Source organism: Sparassis crispa (genome assembly GCF_003851025.1).
Source record: "Sparassis crispa DNA, contig_000008F, whole genome shotgun sequence".
In the NCBI taxonomy this organism is placed as follows: Eukaryota; Fungi; Basidiomycota; class Agaricomycetes; order Polyporales; family Sparassidaceae; genus Sparassis; species Sparassis crispa.
The window spans coordinates 983,404-1,000,515 of record NW_020939755.1 but is presented as its reverse complement, the minus strand read 5'-3'; the positions used below and the strand labels follow the sequence as shown (position 1 = coordinate 1,000,515).

The 17,112-nt window shown below is 52.6% G+C and overlaps 9 protein-coding genes across 9 annotated transcripts; 3 read left to right on the top strand and 6 right to left on the bottom strand.

Moving 5' to 3' along the window:
- Positions 1 to 88: 88 nt before the first annotated feature.
- SCP_0903400 (60S ribosomal protein) lies at positions 89 to 653 on the bottom strand (the record flags this gene model as incomplete). The annotated part of the gene is made up of 6 exons (XM_027761573.1): positions 89 to 125; positions 178 to 287; positions 346 to 393; positions 450 to 485; positions 547 to 591; positions 651 to 653. 6 exons carry the CDS (start codon positions 651 to 653, stop codon positions 89 to 91), a joined length of 279 nt encoding a protein of 92 aa, XP_027617374.1.
- Positions 654 to 841: 188 nt separating this feature from the next.
- Positions 842 to 2,087, top strand: SCP_0903390 (Ubiquinone biosynthesis O-methyltransferase, mitochondrial; the record flags this gene model as incomplete). Its single annotated transcript, XM_027761572.1, has 4 exons — positions 842 to 1,120; positions 1,185 to 1,289; positions 1,342 to 1,614; positions 1,692 to 2,087. The coding sequence occupies 4 exons, from the start codon at positions 842 to 844 to the stop codon at positions 2,085 to 2,087; spliced, it is 1,053 nt and encodes a 350-aa protein (XP_027617373.1).
- Positions 2,088 to 2,706: 619 nt separating this feature from the next.
- Positions 2,707 to 3,813, bottom strand: SCP_0903380 (hypothetical protein; the record flags this gene model as incomplete). The annotated part of the gene is made up of 6 exons (XM_027761571.1): positions 2,707 to 2,823; positions 3,013 to 3,126; positions 3,205 to 3,369; positions 3,432 to 3,506; positions 3,571 to 3,643; positions 3,716 to 3,813. The coding sequence occupies 6 exons, from the start codon at positions 3,811 to 3,813 to the stop codon at positions 2,707 to 2,709; spliced, it is 642 nt and encodes a 213-aa protein (XP_027617372.1).
- Positions 3,814 to 4,101: 288 nt separating this feature from the next.
- SCP_0903370 (37S ribosomal protein S8, mitochondrial) lies at positions 4,102 to 4,566 on the bottom strand (the record flags this gene model as incomplete). The annotated part of the gene is made up of 1 exon (XM_027761570.1): positions 4,102 to 4,566. The coding sequence occupies one exon, from the start codon at positions 4,564 to 4,566 to the stop codon at positions 4,102 to 4,104; it is 465 nt and encodes a 154-aa protein (XP_027617371.1).
- Positions 4,567 to 4,727: 161 nt separating this feature from the next.
- Positions 4,728 to 5,268, top strand: SCP_0903360 (hypothetical protein; the record flags this gene model as incomplete). Its single annotated transcript, XM_027761569.1, has 2 exons — positions 4,728 to 5,195; positions 5,248 to 5,268. 2 exons carry the CDS (start codon positions 4,728 to 4,730, stop codon positions 5,266 to 5,268), a joined length of 489 nt encoding a protein of 162 aa, XP_027617370.1.
- A 944-nt stretch (positions 5,269 to 6,212) lies between these two features.
- Positions 6,213 to 7,361, top strand: SCP_0903350 (hypothetical protein; the record flags this gene model as incomplete). Its single annotated transcript, XM_027761568.1, has 8 exons — positions 6,213 to 6,451; positions 6,535 to 6,609; positions 6,663 to 6,753; positions 6,807 to 6,877; positions 6,928 to 6,956; positions 7,013 to 7,096; positions 7,156 to 7,286; positions 7,341 to 7,361. The coding sequence occupies 8 exons, from the start codon at positions 6,213 to 6,215 to the stop codon at positions 7,359 to 7,361; spliced, it is 741 nt and encodes a 246-aa protein (XP_027617369.1).
- Positions 7,362 to 8,417: 1,056 nt separating this feature from the next.
- On the bottom strand, positions 8,418 to 9,330 carry SCP_0903340 (predicted protein; the record flags this gene model as incomplete). Its single annotated transcript, XM_027761567.1, has 6 exons — positions 8,418 to 8,469; positions 8,525 to 8,537; positions 8,592 to 8,697; positions 8,747 to 8,990; positions 9,051 to 9,064; positions 9,118 to 9,330. The coding sequence occupies 6 exons, from the start codon at positions 9,328 to 9,330 to the stop codon at positions 8,418 to 8,420; spliced, it is 642 nt and encodes a 213-aa protein (XP_027617368.1).
- A 2,594-nt stretch (positions 9,331 to 11,924) lies between these two features.
- Positions 11,925 to 13,469, bottom strand: SCP_0903330 (glycoside hydrolase family 18 protein; the record flags this gene model as incomplete). Its single annotated transcript, XM_027761566.1, has 11 exons — positions 11,925 to 11,984; positions 12,048 to 12,070; positions 12,123 to 12,335; positions 12,393 to 12,402; positions 12,473 to 12,484; positions 12,536 to 12,608; positions 12,661 to 12,673; positions 12,732 to 12,837; positions 12,883 to 13,126; positions 13,181 to 13,194; positions 13,254 to 13,469. 11 exons carry the CDS (start codon positions 13,467 to 13,469, stop codon positions 11,925 to 11,927), a joined length of 984 nt encoding a protein of 327 aa, XP_027617367.1.
- A 1,861-nt stretch (positions 13,470 to 15,330) lies between these two features.
- On the bottom strand, positions 15,331 to 17,023 carry SCP_0903320 (hypothetical protein; the record flags this gene model as incomplete). The annotated part of the gene is made up of 9 exons (XM_027761565.1): positions 15,331 to 15,390; positions 15,452 to 15,474; positions 15,531 to 15,743; positions 15,794 to 15,815; positions 15,876 to 15,964; positions 16,022 to 16,127; positions 16,193 to 16,436; positions 16,490 to 16,503; positions 16,565 to 17,023. 9 exons carry the CDS (start codon positions 17,021 to 17,023, stop codon positions 15,331 to 15,333), a joined length of 1,230 nt encoding a protein of 409 aa, XP_027617366.1.
- Positions 17,024 to 17,112: the final 89 nt, after the last annotated feature.

Below are 17,112 nucleotides of genomic sequence, written 5' to 3'. Positions count from 1 at the left end.
TTGCCTGAGTTTCATAAACATTGGAAGATATGCTGCGTAGGGGGAAGAAGACAAAGCCATGAAAATGCAACGAGAGCTGAAGGTGGGTCTATGCCTCCGTCAGCTCGCGCAACCGACGAACGGTACTGAAAACACAATGAGGTCAAAAAAATCAAGCGAGATGGCAACCTGGCTTACCTGCGGACAGTGGCAGCCGCTGTTGTTGATACGGTCCATGCACCACCCGCAATCACCTTCTTGCACGACCCACACCGCCAGATGCCCACCGCTTGACGCTTCACGGAGTCCTACAGGATGAAAGTCCTCTGATGAATTTCTGCAACTTCTGAGCAACACAGTGCTCACCTTGCCGCAGAAGGTGCAGGTGTACCGCGCGTGCTGGGTAATTTCCATCTGTAGCATCATGCGATCAGCCACCCTTGCAGACGGTAGAATGGCAGACCACATACCTTTTTGATCTGCTTACGCAGAGAGGCACCGTAACGCTATCCATGTCCACCAGACCATCAGTCCGGAACTTGCAGTAATAGCAGGTGCCCGACTCACAGTACCGTACTTTCCAGTCACGCCGACCTTGCGGGTTCGTTTCGTCTGAAATTCATGCGTCCATCAGCAGCAGGGGCGACGTGATCAGCATTGTCTACACTCACCATCTTAAGGGTCTTATGGGGAAAGTTAGCGGCGTGCTTGACAAGTTCGGTACAGAGGAGGAATGTGTGGACAAATTTGGTATGAACTGTATAGCGGTTCAGCCACACAATTTTACGTAATATTTATTTATCGAAACCTGGCCACGTGCGAACACGCATGTCACGGTCACGGGTTTCGCGGCATCTCCACCATGAGACAGCTCAAGCTGAATATCCATAGCCCGAGCAGGAGATGCTGCCCTCGCTCCTCTCCTCATCGCGTGCGGAACATCCACCCCGCTCGCTTTTTCAGTTCCACTCCTTCAGCATCTACCTCGCTCGCTCCACAGCTTTCACCCGAGTCCTCGGTGAACCCGGATGAGATCGCCCACTTTTCGCGGCTCTCATCTCTCTGGTGGGACGAGCGTGGAGAGTTCTATTTTCTGCACAAAATGAACCCTGTCAGGATGCAGTTCATCCGCGAGAAACTGGTAAACATCCCTCTGCTAGTTGCATCATTCAGCGTATATTGAGCCCCACGTTCGTCTATGCAAGGTTGAAATGAGCCATGAAGATGACATCGAGCTGTCTGATGCGACCAATATTCTGAACGGACTAGATGTGTTGGACGTGGGATGTGGAGGAGGGCTACTTTCCGAGGTCCCGGCTCCCACTAACCATCTCTGCTTTCATACTAATTGCCACGACGCAGAGCCTCGCTCGTCTGGGTGCCAGCACGCTCGGGATCGATGCCTCTCCCTCGAACATAGCGATCGCTTCTCTCCACGCATCCGCCGACCCGCAATTTGTTGCGAGTCCCGTGTCTCATCCACATCACCGTAGGCTTGCATACGAACACATCTCCATCGAGGAGCTGCTTGCCCGCAGAGGGCCCAAGCAGTTCGACGTCGTGTGTTCTATGGAGGTGCTCGAGCACGTAGACAATCCCAGTGCGTTCTTACGCGACTGCGCCCAGCTGGTCAAGGTGAGCGCTCCCTCCACATCCATCCAAGCTTGCCTAAGGCAACCCGATCATCCCTTCGTGAATGTATCAAATCCTAGCCCGGCGGCCACCTCTTCCTTTCCACAATCTCTCGCTCCCCTCTCGCCTACCTCCTAACAATCTTCGCCGCGGAGCACGTCCTCGGGCTCATTGCTAAAGGGACACATACCTACTCCAAGTTCGTCCGCCCAGAAGAGCTCCTCGCCTTCTTCCAGAAGCACCGCTCGCCGCTTACCCCCACTGCCCCGATCGTGGAGGCGGCAGGCACGCTGGGGTGCCCGTGGATCTCGCGCCTGTACGGAGGAGTTCCCGCACGCACGGAGGCCGAGACGCGTGGGGTGGTGTACACGCCCTGGCAGGGCCAGTGGAAGCTCGTGCCCCGTGGTGCGCCAGGGGCGGCGCTCTGGGGAGAGGCGTGCAACTACCTCTTCTGGGTGAGAAGGCCTGTCGAGTAATCGCACCTCCGCCAGTCGAAGTCAAATTGTGAAACTGTGCGAGCCTTCTTGTTCTCGGAATTTTGTTTCTCGCCTTGTTATTGGCCTCAGCCTCGGTCGCTACGGTCTCTCGTCCACGTAGACATAGCAGCCGCACGTGAGGCTGCGCAGGTCGATCTATGGCATATATACAGTATAATTACATGGTGTCGAGGGATGGGCCAGAGCGTACGCGAGATCGACACAGTATCAGGAGCAGAATGGAATGGAAGTAGCGCAACGTGGACGTGACGTTTGTAAAGCAAGACACTAGCATACACATCATGATGCAAGATTGAGCAGGCAAAAATGGGATCAAATCATCAAGAAAATGCAACGGACAAGAGGCAAGAGGCAAGAAGACGAGGCAGGCAGTCGTGCCACGGAATGACACGGATACTAAGGAGGTGTACAATTTGCGGTGGGAACCGGTGGATCTATGCAAGTATGGAAGGCTAAACAGTCTGCAAGGAGTGCAAGGAGAAAGTAAATGCAACTATCGTACATGGTTAGAAGGGCTTAAAGGTGCGGCACGAGGGCGAACGGGTCCTGTTGCCGGAGCCGCTCGGAGAAATGCTGGATAAACGTCCGTGCGATGCGACTAACTCATGAGACGTTCGCCCCACACCAGGCGCTGTCGATGAGCCCGCACCGCCCCACGCAGGGTGATCCATGCAATCCAGATGCACACGAGGAAGACGATGGCGAAAGCGGTACGCTGCGGGAGTCCAGTCAGTAACTGTTTTCTTGACCCCAGTCATGCGAAGTGCGGGAAAAGAAAGGAACGCCGAAGTGGCAAATATATGATGTGGAACTTCCGCGTGGAAGCACCCTTCGGGCGACGGGACCGGCGGGGACGGGGGCGAGGGCGAAACGCTGATACACAACAAACAGTGACACCACTCACCACGAGAGCCTTCCACCGGGTACTGACTGGGGCATTTGGGGTGAAGATAATGGTGCGGAGGCGGAGAGAGATCGGCGTGTTCATCCACTCGAGAGCATTGATCAGATCGTGTGCCTATGCGAGTCAAATGGTGCATTCCCGAATCACAACACTGCTCAGTGCAAGAACGTTGCAGGCCTCGGCGATACGCACCTTGGCCCTACCGTGGTCATAGACACGTTTGATGTGTCGGACTTGCTGGAGGATCACGGGGAGCTGGCTGTCGAGCTCATGCAGGGCCATTAGGTCCTCGTCGAGGGAGTGGGAGATGTGGGGAACGGTGGAAGAAAGAGCAATGTCAGCGCGACGTTGGGTTTGCTGCAGACGAGTAGATGCGGCATGAGTGTAAAAAAGGACGTAAGACGAGTATCATTAATTACCTGTAGGCCGGCAAAAACTTCTTGAAGAAGATTTTCAATGGCACGGAAGTTCGAGAGGTCCAGCGTGAGCTTTGCCTGGAATAGGATAAATGCGTCAATAAATATGCTTGGAACAAGAGGATAGGGCGAGACTGCAAACCTCGAGGTCTTGAATTTGGTGCTCATACTGCAGGGCGCGGCGGGACACAGTTGCAAGTGCGGCATCGAGACTTCTGTAGTGGTGGAGGTTCGTCAGCCTCTCGCGCTCAACCGAGAACAAAGAGAGGGCAGGAATAATAACCCACCCAGGCTCCCAGATGGGCAGTTCTGAGGAACCGTCGCCCTCTGTCCGTCCCATGGTCTCGGAGGTGGTGCCGTCAGCGTAACCGGGGTCGGAGAGCATGGTGAAGAGCGAGGTGAGAGCGCGGGAAATGAGAAGGATGGGAGTTAAAAGGGAATATGGGTATAAAGTGGGAAGAATAAGGGCAAAAAATCAACGGAAAAGAAGAGAAGATCGGGAGAGGAAGGAAAGGTGCATCGAGGCGGGCACAGCGCCAAGCGGCGACCGTACGTAAACAATCCACTGTACATGCCCGCACGTGATCCCTCTCCACCGGGCTGGCAGTACTTGGCAGCCTCGCACTGCGGCTGAAAAAATGTAAAATAGAGCGGAACGGAGTAAGACAACAAGCTACCGTGCCCGACATATGATCTCTCCTCCCAGGTTCAGCTCCAACGCCTCTCGTGCCTCCAACCACTCGTGCTCGTGGCTTTTCGTCCTCACGATCACAATCTCTCCCAACCGCAACGGCTTGATCATCTGCGCTCTTCTCCCAGAGCATATCCGCCTGATCTCCCCGATGTCCATGTACACGGACTTGCTCGGCTTGCTGATCAGCTCCACCTTGCTCAGCACCGGTCGCTCATCCCGGTACTTCAGGTCGGCCCATATGCGCCGTTCTGGCTCGCCAACCGCATTGAACAGCGAAGGTGATGGTTCTTCCACCGTTCCACGCGTCAAGGACATCAGGAACCCTGCGCGGAGGAGGATGGAGAGGATCCCGAGGTTCTGTGTCGTGTGTGGGACCGCGATGCGGTGGTGACGCGCTCGAAACGCATTTTGCAGATGCGAGCACACGTTATGTGGGAGGACCATTCCCTGCACGCGATATACACGCTGTCAATAATCTGCTGTGGACCAGACGCGAGAATGTACTTACCTTAGTATGACCGCTGAGGGGAGCGAGTGGGTGTCACGCGTGTGACCGTGAGACCCACATGTATGTCACTAAGCAACCGGCACTCAGACTCATAATCATGTCACCGACAAGAGCACACCTGCAAGCTTCTGCAGAGGCTCTCTGTTCTGCCTTTGCGGCGAAAGCAGACTTGGAAACCCTTCTTTCTCACTTCTCGACCACTCATCAGGTATCTGCGGTCGAGTATGGTCTGCCGCTGCTCGCCCCCTTCCTGGGGCGACGCTTCACAGGTCTCGGCGGTCCTGAGTCCATCTCTACTTATTTCTCGCTTCTCACACAATATCTTACCTATGAAGACATGAGCTTCGGGGAGTGGGTCGTTGACACAGAGGCGCGGAAGGTGTGTGTCAAGGGCCGCGCCAAATTCACATGGACCGAGGGTGCTGGTAAGGGCCAGTCCTGGGATGAGCGGTTCGTCTACGTGTTGGACTTTGACCAAGAAGGCAAAGTCACCGACTACCAAGTCTGGGCGGACTCAGGCGCAGCCTATCTGGCCAGACGCGGTGAATTGGCAGACAAAGCCCAGGTAAGCAGCGTTGCACCTTACACCGGACGTTGATGTTCATGGCATGATGTAGGAGTTTCAGATGTCCTATTAAACAGGAGCCACGCAGCGCCAGACTGTACTCGTCATTTACAAGCGGCGTGTTATACACTAGACTGTATGTCCGTAGTCATTCAGTTGCCTCCGTACTTATGTCCATCGCACTCTGATGCGCTATGAACCTATGAACCCCAAAATGCTTGGCCGTGACTCTAGACTTTTGTTTTGCTTATTGCGTGCTGGGGGTGCAGACTGCCCTCAAAAGTCACCCCGAAATTGAAATAACAACCGGAACTCAACAACAGCTGCCGGCCAGCAATTGCCTCGCATTCAACACAATCAATCAGCCTCCTCTCCAATAACATGCATCCAGTTTGTCGAGTTACAGGCCTCTCGAGTGAGTGTCAAGTTCAGACCACCTTTGGATGGATTTCCTGCATCAAATCGCCTTCCTCGCCAGTCTACTATCTAATCATTCAGGAAGGTAGGTAGATTACCGGCATGGGTCCCAGTCAGGAACGGATTGTTACTGACTTTACCCTCCATAAATTTCGCCGCAAGCTCTCAAACAACCCCTAAACTTGCGTATGTCGACTACGTTCGCGCCAGCATATGAAGTCATTGGCTTTTATCGTCGCCCCTATGGATTTTTTTTCTGTGCTATTTCGAGAGACAAGCCATGCCGCGATGAAGCCGGACGGCTCTTTTTTCCTGCAAGGCCTCAATACACCGTTGCCCAGTCTTCACGTGACCGATCGCTCTTGCAGCGCCAGAATACCGCACGTCCGAACACGCCTCGCCGCACCGCAACTGTAAGCAAGAATGGTATAGCCCACACCCACCTGCAGCGCGGCGTCATGCTGACCTCCAAACCCTCGGTTCTCGACGAGCCGAATGATCTTTTCTGTGTCGCCTTATAGTTTGGTGCCTCGTGCATCGGGTGCTGGAGCCTCCCCAGCCGGATTCTGCTCAGAGAACTGACTTGCTACTGCTCCTGCGATGTTCTTCTTTCTTTACGTGCTGACTTTCCTTTCCGCCCTCGCGGCTACCTCTGCAATTCCTCGGGCAGCCGGTTTGGAGGCTGTCGACTGGGCGACCAACGCACAGAGACTGGCCGCGGGCCTTCCCCTGTTGCCGCCCAAGTTCAAGCGTGCATTCCCTGGTCAGAATCAAGCGAGGGACGATCCTACTCCCGCGTTCGGTGCGAAGAGATCCGTGGCGTCGAGCACGCCGGTGGCGTAAGTACAGTCTCGTTGGTGATGCCCAAATCAATACACTGAGCTTGGACCACGGATTATTTTTACGGCTTTTGTCTATACAGATACTCTGGGCACATTGAAATCAAGAATATCACCGGTTCTTCTTTCGGCTTTTTGGCGCAGAACCAGACTGGCATGTAAGGAACGCATTACATCCACATTCATACTGATTCTGATCGGACGGTCGTAGTAATGGTGTCTCGTCTAACGAAACTGAATACATCGCAGTCAGTTTCACCACGACCACCCCCGCAGCTGAGCCGTTCAATATTCTAATCTCTGTGAGTCTTCTCATTTTCCAGATTCCGAGCCTGAGAACTCACAATTTCCCTAGAATCCGGCCTTCCCTTCTCCGTTCTACCTTGGCGGAAACGGCACAAATTTACTCGCTTCTGACTCTGCCAGGTCCGTTGTCGTGACTAAATTGCTTGAGTTGGGGCTAACCTTGATTACAGCATCGTTACGCTTGGAGATGTCGTCCAGAGTGCGTGATGATGATCAGACAAGTTGAACGCCGTTGACCGTTCTTTGCGTCGCTAGCTGCACCCTCCGCGCCCCCTTCCTCCAACACGAACGAAGAATCTGCTATTTGGTCCATCAACTCGCGTACGCAGGAGCTGACTGGTATGTCCTTCACTTAATTCCAAAGGTTTTTGTCCTCGATATTTATTCGTCGTTCCCAGTCCAATGGATCAACTCAGATTCATCCAAAGTCAAGACCTACATTGCGTACGACGAGGCTGACAATATCCTCTTCTTCGCCGGCAACATATCTGTCTACAACGCCCAGAGCTCCAAGAGCGCGGTGCAAGTGGTGAGCTGCAGAAATGTCAAGATGTGACCTTTACTCTTCATGCCTTCCCTGTAGAAATTCTACTTGAGCGGGTAGATGAATGCCATAACCTCACTGCTCGTGATCCCTGGCTTTACAAGCGGCCGTGGATCGTCTGAACTTCGACGGACTTGTGCAATGGACAATCGCTTCCTGATATTCCGGACCTTAGACCCTCGACCCTGTAGCTAGCCTTACCACGCTGGACTGCCTTCCTACTATTGCCCATCATGCAAACGTGTAGCCAATCGTAGTTCATATGTTGTTGTTCAATGAAGCCATGTCGCTGTTTGTATCTATTAATACATCCGAAATGACATGGAAGGACTTCGACTGGAGAAATGTGCACTGATATGGGGAGAATGCGGAGAGACACAGAAAAGTAGCTGTGAGCTATCTCATAGAGCAGTCGATACTCCGCTTCAGCACATGCCCGAGCACGAAGGCAAGAGCACACACCACGCGGGAACAGAGAGTGTTAGTCCACAGGCCAAGAATCGGCACGAACGGTCTCAATCCAAGAAGAAGGGGCATCCGGGTACTAGAGGACGAATGAATTCGCTGACGAAGGTACGCGCAGGTGCATGAACGGCGCACCTCCCAAACCATCACCCCAGCACCTGAAATGACGAGCGGGATAGAACATCAGCGCGTTGCCGACGTATGCGCGGTATCACGCACCCCAACCGCCAGCCTGTGCCTCTTGCACGCACGTCGCTAACGTGGCAGGCGCCATGTAGCCACTGTTAGCATCTCCCGTCGTGGCAGGCTTGCCGACAACAAGCTTGTCCGCCGTCACGCCATTGCCAATGATCTGGAATAAAGCAGATTCCGGCCAGGTGGTGCTTGACGTATTAAGAAGACCAGAACAATTCGTGTACTCGGTCGTTCCCTCTATAGGAAAGGGTAAACATGTGAGACCAACCCAGTGAACGTTGCAATACATGGACACACGATTGTAGAACTTTCAACCGAGCGGAGATCAGCTAAGTCAGTAACAACGCGTATCGTGATCCAACTGCTCAAACCTGAACGTTGTACTATATGGCAAGGTATGAGTTTATAGATAATCGCATGTCGGCTGAGACCCACCCAGTCAATCATGCTGCCCACTTACGAGTCGATCTGGAGATAACCTCCGTTGGTCCAAATGTTCGGTCCGAACCTGGGCAGCCAAAAACTATTAAGATGATGGTTTGCGGCATGATAACCGGACAAACCATGGAGCAACCGCTTTCGAATATCCAGGTCAGGAAGAAGTCATATGTGAAGTGGAAGACAACCTACGAGCATGCGTGAGGATGTATTGGCCTTCCGGAAGTTGAGTCCGCAGTTGTTGCGTGAATGTTACCAGCCACGCTTCGGCAGTTCCCGCATCAAATGCGTCGAAGTCCTGCAGGATTGAGCAGACAGACAGACAGACAGAGGGGTGTTCATCATACCTCGTAGTCCACATCAATACCATCAAGATCATACTCGATAACCCATGCCGCGAATGTATTAGCAGTGTCCGTGGGATCAGCGCCGCTGGTGGTCGGAACGTCTGAAGAACCAAAACAACTGACGATCATTGAGATGCCTGCCGCCGAGTACTCCGATAAGATGGTAGAACGCTCGTCGACAGCCAACTCGGTCCACTCTTCAGCATTGTCCCACGCGCCCTCGAGTAGGAGGAACGCCAAGATACTAGTACGGTAGATAAAGATCAGCCCCGATACTCATGGCTGAACATAACGTAAGACTCGCAAGGTGTTGTAACCCTAATAAATTGAAATCAAATCATTTAAAAACATAACGTAGGCGCAACACTCACAGTTAGGTCAGAGGCGTTTGGAGCACCCGATACTCCAGAAGTAGACTTATCCCAATACGCAACCCAGTGAGGAGCATCAGGAGTTGAGCGAGTTGAGATATCTCGAGTTTGCCTGTCGGGTTCGTCGTGTGCCGGCGTAGAGTTAACACCGTTGACTTGCGTAAGTACGAGGACGGCGGCTGACAGTAGACCATAGATAGAGAACAGAACCATGCTTACTGACTTGAGGTCAGAAGTGAGGGCAGTGGTCGAGGGGGAAAAGCTGCCGCTTTATAGAGGTATATCGGGAGCGGGGATTCCGTCGACACATGGATCTCTGGGGACGAAAGATAAATAGCATCCCATTCCCCGGGAAAATCTCGTTCCATATCTGGCGCGGTTGGGTACACTGACAATCCTCGTGTCGGAATGAAGAGACAAACCTTGGGCGTCACAGAACTACCCTCGGATCTTCTCCAGTGAGAGTGGGAATGTTAAACGCGGGTTGTATGTTGACATCCTATTCTCGGAATAGTCATCAATTTATCCGAGGTGCTGCTCTGGACAAGAGGTGCCTAGTAGTTACTCTTGCAATTGACGACCGGGAATGATTGGACAGAGGGACAGGACAACCCATGCGGAAGCATTGTAGCACAAAGAGTCAATTCTGGGCATCTACGCTGGGGAGGAGAAGGGATCAACGTGGAATGCGACTATCGGGGCACTGTCATGAGAATACAGCTGGGAAAACGCTTTCGGATCGGGAGAAGGGTACACCAAAGGTGCACTCAGAAGGAGTCTCCTGCTGTAGCTTATGATCCGCTCTATCAGACGTTGTCAGACGACAAGTCGTCGTCGATGCGGCGTTGAGATGTGACGTATGCGCCGCTCTGCATGCACGAGTCGCAGGTAGGAAAGTTGTGACTCACTTTAGTGCATTGTCGTTGCTGCCAGTAGAGGCTAAGATGCACTTGAGACAATAATACTTCGCCCTTCTCAAGGACTCCATGTCCAAGGATGCTTCGAATTGTTATCTTGAAGAGAAGCCCGCAATACCCTGTGAACCATGAGGAAAGGCGAATGAAGAGACTATCAGGTAGGTGAACACTGAGCTTCACCCGATATGGGCGAGCTTCGTTGCGAGGCCAATAATAGGTCTGTTTCGCGCTGAAGCCTTTATTAGAATACTTGAGTTGAACGCACCCGGCGTGATTAGGTGATCGAATCAAACATGGGACATGTGCTGCGTGCAACGGGGTGGCACTACTGCAGTGGGTAGCCACAAGGTCAAGCAAGGCGTAGTCTACTGTCTCGACTCTCAAAGGCAGACTACAAAAATCATATAGCCGCTACGCTGCGGTGTCAGACACGGATATCCGAGGTACGAGGTTGAAGCAGAGTGTCTACCATCTGCCACGCTGCGGTCTGCCTGAGCTGAGAGCTCAAGCGCTGACTGCGCGCCGACCCGAACGTCGTCCGACCTGTCGTCCTCATATCGATGACGACGAGGATGACCACTCTCGCGACTTTCTCCACTTTTCTACATATTTATGTATTGATCATACTAAAAATTTTTGGCACATCTTGAATACGACCATCTAATCACTGCATACATGTTATGGAAGTTGTTGAGCAAGAGTGAGCTTAAGGGGATGTCATGGCTGAAATGCCCCAGACATAAGAGCGAGGGTGGTGGTGGGGTGCGTTTCTCACTCACGTCGGGGTACGACAGGACCCCCGCGAATCAACTAAGAGCTCCGATCCCGGCGACGACATTTCTCGGGGGTGGCCGACCACCTAGTTTCGGGGGTTTGCACACAACCTGGCGGCGGGTCGGCCGTTTTCGGGGGTATGTGGGATCGAACATTCGGCCACCTAGAATTACGTTCGACAGCCTGCGGAACAAAAATTTCGCTTCCTGCGCAAACCCAAGCTTTTGTGAGCCAAATTACTAGAACTTTCCTCCCAAACCACCACATATGGCTAAACTTTAAGCCCATCCTCCGAAACCTGAGCCAACCTCAGTTTTCGGGGGTTCTGGACCTAACCTCAGGTTGGAGGGTCACATTTCGGGGGTGTTTTGCACGCAACTTTCGACGTCTTTTTCGCCATTTTCGGGGGTCGGAGATCTAACATTTTGCCTCCGGCGGCCCATTTTTCGGGGATGGGTGCATCGGAGCTCTCAGTGGATTCGCGGGGGTCCTGGTACGACTCACCAGAAGAAAGGCTGACGGCCATGACGGCCGCCAAATTGACCGTCTACCGGCGTCTAACCTGCAGGCGTCACTGGTGGCAGCTGTCACGGTTGGGGTACGACAGATGTGACACACCGCGATATTTGCGCGTCAACTGAAGTGTTGATGTTTAACCCGGAAGCAACCCTCCAGATGTAAGCATTGCGATGAGATATGCTGGTTCATCCAGAGTGGTAATGTGCTTCAACTGATATCAGTAGATAATCCACACGGCGCAGGAAGCTGGAAACATGACTCGGCCATGTCATATGCCGTGGAGATGATAGGCAAAGTCTCCCCCAACATGGCACATTGTGGACAGTCAGGTCTGCAATACTATTCTCGAAGAAAACGCGTGCAGTAGAAAGGTTGGACCTGACTGAGATCCCTGCCCTTGGAGGTTATACATTCAACTCGACATCTACGGACTTTCTACCTTCTCAAAGTTGCGCAATATAAAACAGTACCCCAGAGAACCAAAAAAACCAAACACCAGTACAACAGATCTCCAGACAATACTGTGTTTCACGTAAACAAAAGCATGAATATACTTACGCGTGGGAATACCCACTGATGCGATTTCACCCTACTGAATCAAACAGGCCAAGAGTCGGCACGAACGGTGTCAATCCACGATGAGGGCGCGTCAGGATACTGCCACATGAGGAATGAATTCGTATATGGACGCCACGCATGAGCCATTGCCAGACGACGCACCTCCCAAACCATCACCCCAGCACCTGGTAGATTAGAAAATCAACACGCATATTCCAACGCTTCAATCGCACGCACCCCAGCCGTTGGACTGTGCCGTTTCCACACACGTAGCTAACGTGGCAGGGGCCATGTAGCCACTGCTTGCATCCCCCGTTGTTGCGGGTTTACCGATGACCAGTTTGTCCGCCGTCACGCCGTTGGCGATGATCTGGAATAGGGCAGATTCGGGCCAGGTGGAACTGGATGCGTCAAGGAGGCCCGAACAGGTCGTATATTCGGTTGCTCCCTCTGGATAATAGCATGAATATGAAATTGTGAGATAGAGTCGAATAAGATAGGACTAACGGTTATAGAACTTGAGACGAGGTTAGATGTGCGAAGTCAGCGACAACATCAATGCATGTCAATTATTCCGTCTTTCTGACCTGAACGTTGTACTATGCCCAATCGTCAGATCGAAATTACAGGTAGACCGACACAAATCGCACCCAGTCAATGAGGCTACCGACTTCCGAGTTGACCTGAAGATAGCCTCCGTTGGTCCAGATACTGGGTGAGAACCTGGGCTTGCGAGTGAGCTAAAATCACCATTGCACGTAATAACCGGGCGAACCATGGAGCAACAGCTTTCAATTGTGCAGGTTAGGATAGCCAGTCATGTGAGTAATAAGTAGTACGACATACGGGCATGGGTGAGGATATATTCGCCTTCCGGAAGTTGAGTCCGCAGCTGCTGTGTGAATGTTACGAGCCATGCTTCGGCCGTTCCAGCGTCAAACGCGTCAAAATCCTGTGAGAATGAGCAGATAGACCGGCAGATGCCTTTCAATCGTACCTCGTAATCCACGTCGATACCATCGAGACCATACTCGATCACCCATGCCGCGAACGTATTGGCAGTTGACGTGGGATCAGCACCGGTGGTGGTCGGAGTATCGGTGGAACCAAAGCAACTGACGATCAACGAGATACCCGCCGCCGAGTACTCGGATAAGATGGTAGAACGCTGTGAGGCAGTCAACTCGGTCCACGCTTCAGCATTATCCCATGCGCCCTCAAGGAGGAGGAAGGCGAGGATGCTGAAGCACAAGCCTCAGTCGTACATCCAGTAACGTAGTGATACCGTAACTTACAAAACATTGTAGCCCTACATGATCACCGGAAGGCATTAGCAGCCTGCAACCACATTGCCAATGAGAGTCTCACATCAAGGGCAGAGACGGAAGGTGCACCCGTTACACCAGAAGTGTACGCATCCCAGTATGCAACCCAGTAGGGAGCAGCAGGGACCGAGCGAGCCGATATGTCTCGAGCATTGTCATTGCGTCCTTCGTGCGCTGCGGGCGCACAGCATACGCTGCTAAACTGTGCAAGCACTAACAGGGCAGAGGAGACTAGACCGAAGAGTGAACGTGCGACCATGGTACTTGACTTTTGAGCGAGTCGATGGTGAAGACACTGATTAAGAAGCAGGGCTCTCTGAATCATAAACGAAGCAAAGTGGTTATTTTATAGAAGAACATCAGGTACGACATGTTCGCTGATTCATGGGCGCGAGAAGGGCACCATATGGTTTTCCAAGATAAATGTGCACCATATCTAGTGATCTGGGTCATGCTGACCGTCCTGTTGTTCGAGAAAAACACAGACGAACCTTGAATGTCGCAGAGCATATCTTGAATTTGCGCCAGGTTGAACCGGTATCAAGGAAAATTTTGCATGTCATCAAAGTATACACGAGATTTCCCTCGCAAGCCATGCGAGACTCAGCACGATCGTATGGTCAGCGGAGCCGAGCTTCAGGTTTTTGCGATTGACGACAAGAGACAATTGGTTAGCAGTCAGAAATGTGGTTATCGATATTCCAACGAAAGAGTAGAGGAGGGACGGGCCATGTGGGAGCCTTGAATGAATCGTCTTGACACACCTAAACCAAGGCATAAAACAGCTCGGCATGCCGGAACGAGACCTAGGTTGGAAGATGCCACCAGAACATCTTCGCGCAAGCGCCTTTCATGGGAAGGGGAGATAGGTAGGGCAATAGTACGTCCGCACGACGAAAGTTTGACAGAAGTATCCTAGGGGGAATTCTGGGAAAAGGCGACGCACCCAATTTTGCAAGATTGTGCATACTAAACAACTCACAAGATGAAAGATCATTTCTGGAGTGCGTATGGTGCACACGAGGCGACTCGATGTGCGGTCACTGCAGCCGATCAGCACGCAGCCGAGCCAAAACAACACAAGCATGTCTAGAGAGTAGACTCGGACACTGTTCCTAGAAAACGTTATCTTCAAAGAAGCCTGCAAATGTCTATGAGCCACGAGGACGCGAATGAGAGGACAAAAGTAATCACGAGCACCCGACGTGATATCGCCCGTCCGATGCATGCAGTCGAGGTCTACGAGCGAACTCTGATGCGGCACCGATGATGTGCAGGTTTGCTTCGCACTGAGACGCTGTAGTTTTGCGCTAGAAGGCCTGGCAGAAGAGTTGTGGCACCCGTGATAGAGCGAGCAGATGGTCATTATCGTATCATTGAACGTGTGCTCATGGTTCGTAGGTCTCGCGCTACAGTAGCAGCAGCATATCGACAGAGAAAGACGCGAGCAACCCGTATCCAGAACACGCAGCAAAACAGCGTCCGTACACAATCAGGCCGGAACTCTATCTCTGACCTCAGTGCTGTCTGTGAAATCGTCGTTGTGGCATGTCCAGAAAGATGCAAGGTTGAGCAGAGTGCACACCATCAACTTTACCGCCGTGGCCATCACCGTGACGGTGCGGCCAGGTCGACGGGCGATCGGCGAGGGCACGTGTGTACGGAACTGCTGCGAACGGCCGAGTCGCGGAAATGGATGTGGGCAAAATCGAGCTTATCGAAGAGTCGAGGCACCCTCACGACGAGCACACCTCGCAGAGTTACACACATAAACAGACGTTATATTCGGTTCGCTACATCAAGTAGGGATAAGTATCATGGTCAACATGCCAGGACCGCGTATGTCAAATGCCACAACTAGTGCGCATCATGGTCAACATGCATCGCAAGCCTGGTGGCAACGTAGCGTGAGTCAAAGCGGAGGGATCGTGGATACAGTGAGTGCGTAGCAAGGAGATCGTGCTGAGGCGAGCGTGGGATACAAGTGAGTGATAAACAAACGTGATAAATAGGATAAAGATGTCAACGGAAAAGGGCCAGCAGATACCGAAGCTGCTCGGCCCCGTGAAAAAAAAAAGGAATGAACGCGTCGAGAGCGTATACTGATCGTGCGAGGTTCATTAGAGGGGGAACGCGTTCCCACGAACAGCTTGGATCCAGGAAGCCTCAGCATTGGGGAACTGAAGAACGTAAAAGTAAACATCAGTGAGGAAACATGGCATGCAGTAGTAAACAACTAACCTCCCAAGCCATGACTCCACCGTCTGTAAGGGTACGTGTCAACAGATTGCGCGAAGAGGGAATGTGGTCAAGTACTCACTCCACCCTTGTGCCATGGCCTGTGCAACACAGCCAGCAAGGGTTGCGGAATCCATGAACCCGGTGCTAGCGTCGCTGGCAACACCAGGCTTGCCTATTACTAATTTGTCGAGAGGAACACCCGCAGCAGCTATCTGGAAAAGAGCGGTGTTCGGCCAATCGCTTGCAGAGGTCGTGAGCAGGCCCTCGCAAGTAGTGTACACTGAGTTTCCCTCTGAAAGAAATGGTAAGCCAAGGAAGAAGAACGAAATGAGAGACACGCACGGTTGTAGAACTGAACGTTGTACTGTGTACACGTCGCAAAATTAGAAATTGATCGAAACACGATTGCAAGGTCAAGACGCACCCAGTCAATGGCATCACCCGCTTGTTGATCCACTTGCAGGTAAGCACCACCAGGGAACTGCGAGTTGTCGGAGAACCATGGTGCAACGGCTGGAGAAAAATTCAAACATGAGTAGTGCGACGCACCAACTGCAGATTAACACTCACGAGCATGAGTGATGACGTATTGACCGGCAGGGAGTTGAGCCCGGAGAGCTTGCGTGAAAGTTACCAACCACTTAACCGCGGTGCCGTCGTCCATCGCTTGGAAATCCTGAAACGCAACACGCGTCGATGAGGCGATTCTCGGAGATCGCAGCAGCACCACAATACACTAACCTCGTAGTCGACATCAACGCCATCCAAGTCGTACTGCTTCACCCAAGAGGCAATAGTGTTGGCAGTCGCAGTGGGATCAGCGTTAGCACTTGTTGGACTGTCGGTGGAACCGAAAGCTGAAACAATCAACTTGATGCCTGCGTTGGCGTACTGCGACTTGATAGAAGAACGCTGATCCGCAGTCAGTTCCGCCCACGCCTGAGCCTGATCCGCGGCACCCGATGTGAGTAAGAAAGAGAGAGCACTAAAGCGAATTCCAGTCAGCCAACGACCAGTTCACGCGTCGGGACAACCTACACCACGTTGAAACCCTAGTCGGTGGTAAGACGCGTCAATATTCAAAGTCAATCACGAATTGAAGATATGCCTTACATCGATAGCAGAGGCATCCGGAGGTCCAGTTTGACCACTAACCCACGCGTCACTGTAGACAACGAAGTGAGGGCCACCTGAGCTCGCGGTGATCGTGGGACTGGAGGCCGGACTGGAAGTGACGCTTGCACTGCCCGACGAGCTTGAGTCGCCGAAGGAACTGGAGACGCCAAAAGAACTGGAGACACCGAAGGAACTTGAGACACCGGTTGAACTGGACACGCCGTATGAACTGGAGACTGCAGATGAACTTGGAACGACAGTCGAGGAAGGAATGTTGATTGCGCTCGGGTAGACGCTGGGACAGGGCTCTTCAGAGTCGGTCGGGGTGGCCGTCGGGGCAGCAGATGACTCCCAACAATCAGAGCCGTAGTAGCCTGCAGGAGCAGCGAGAACGTTGGCTGCACAGGCCAACACGGAGAAAGCAAAGGCAAGACGTGAGAAAGAAGGTGAAAACATGGTCAACGCAGAAGTCAAAGAAAGACCGGTAAGGAAAGAATGTAAACCGCGCGGGGAAAAGCAACGGGCTTGGGAGAAGGAGGGGAAAG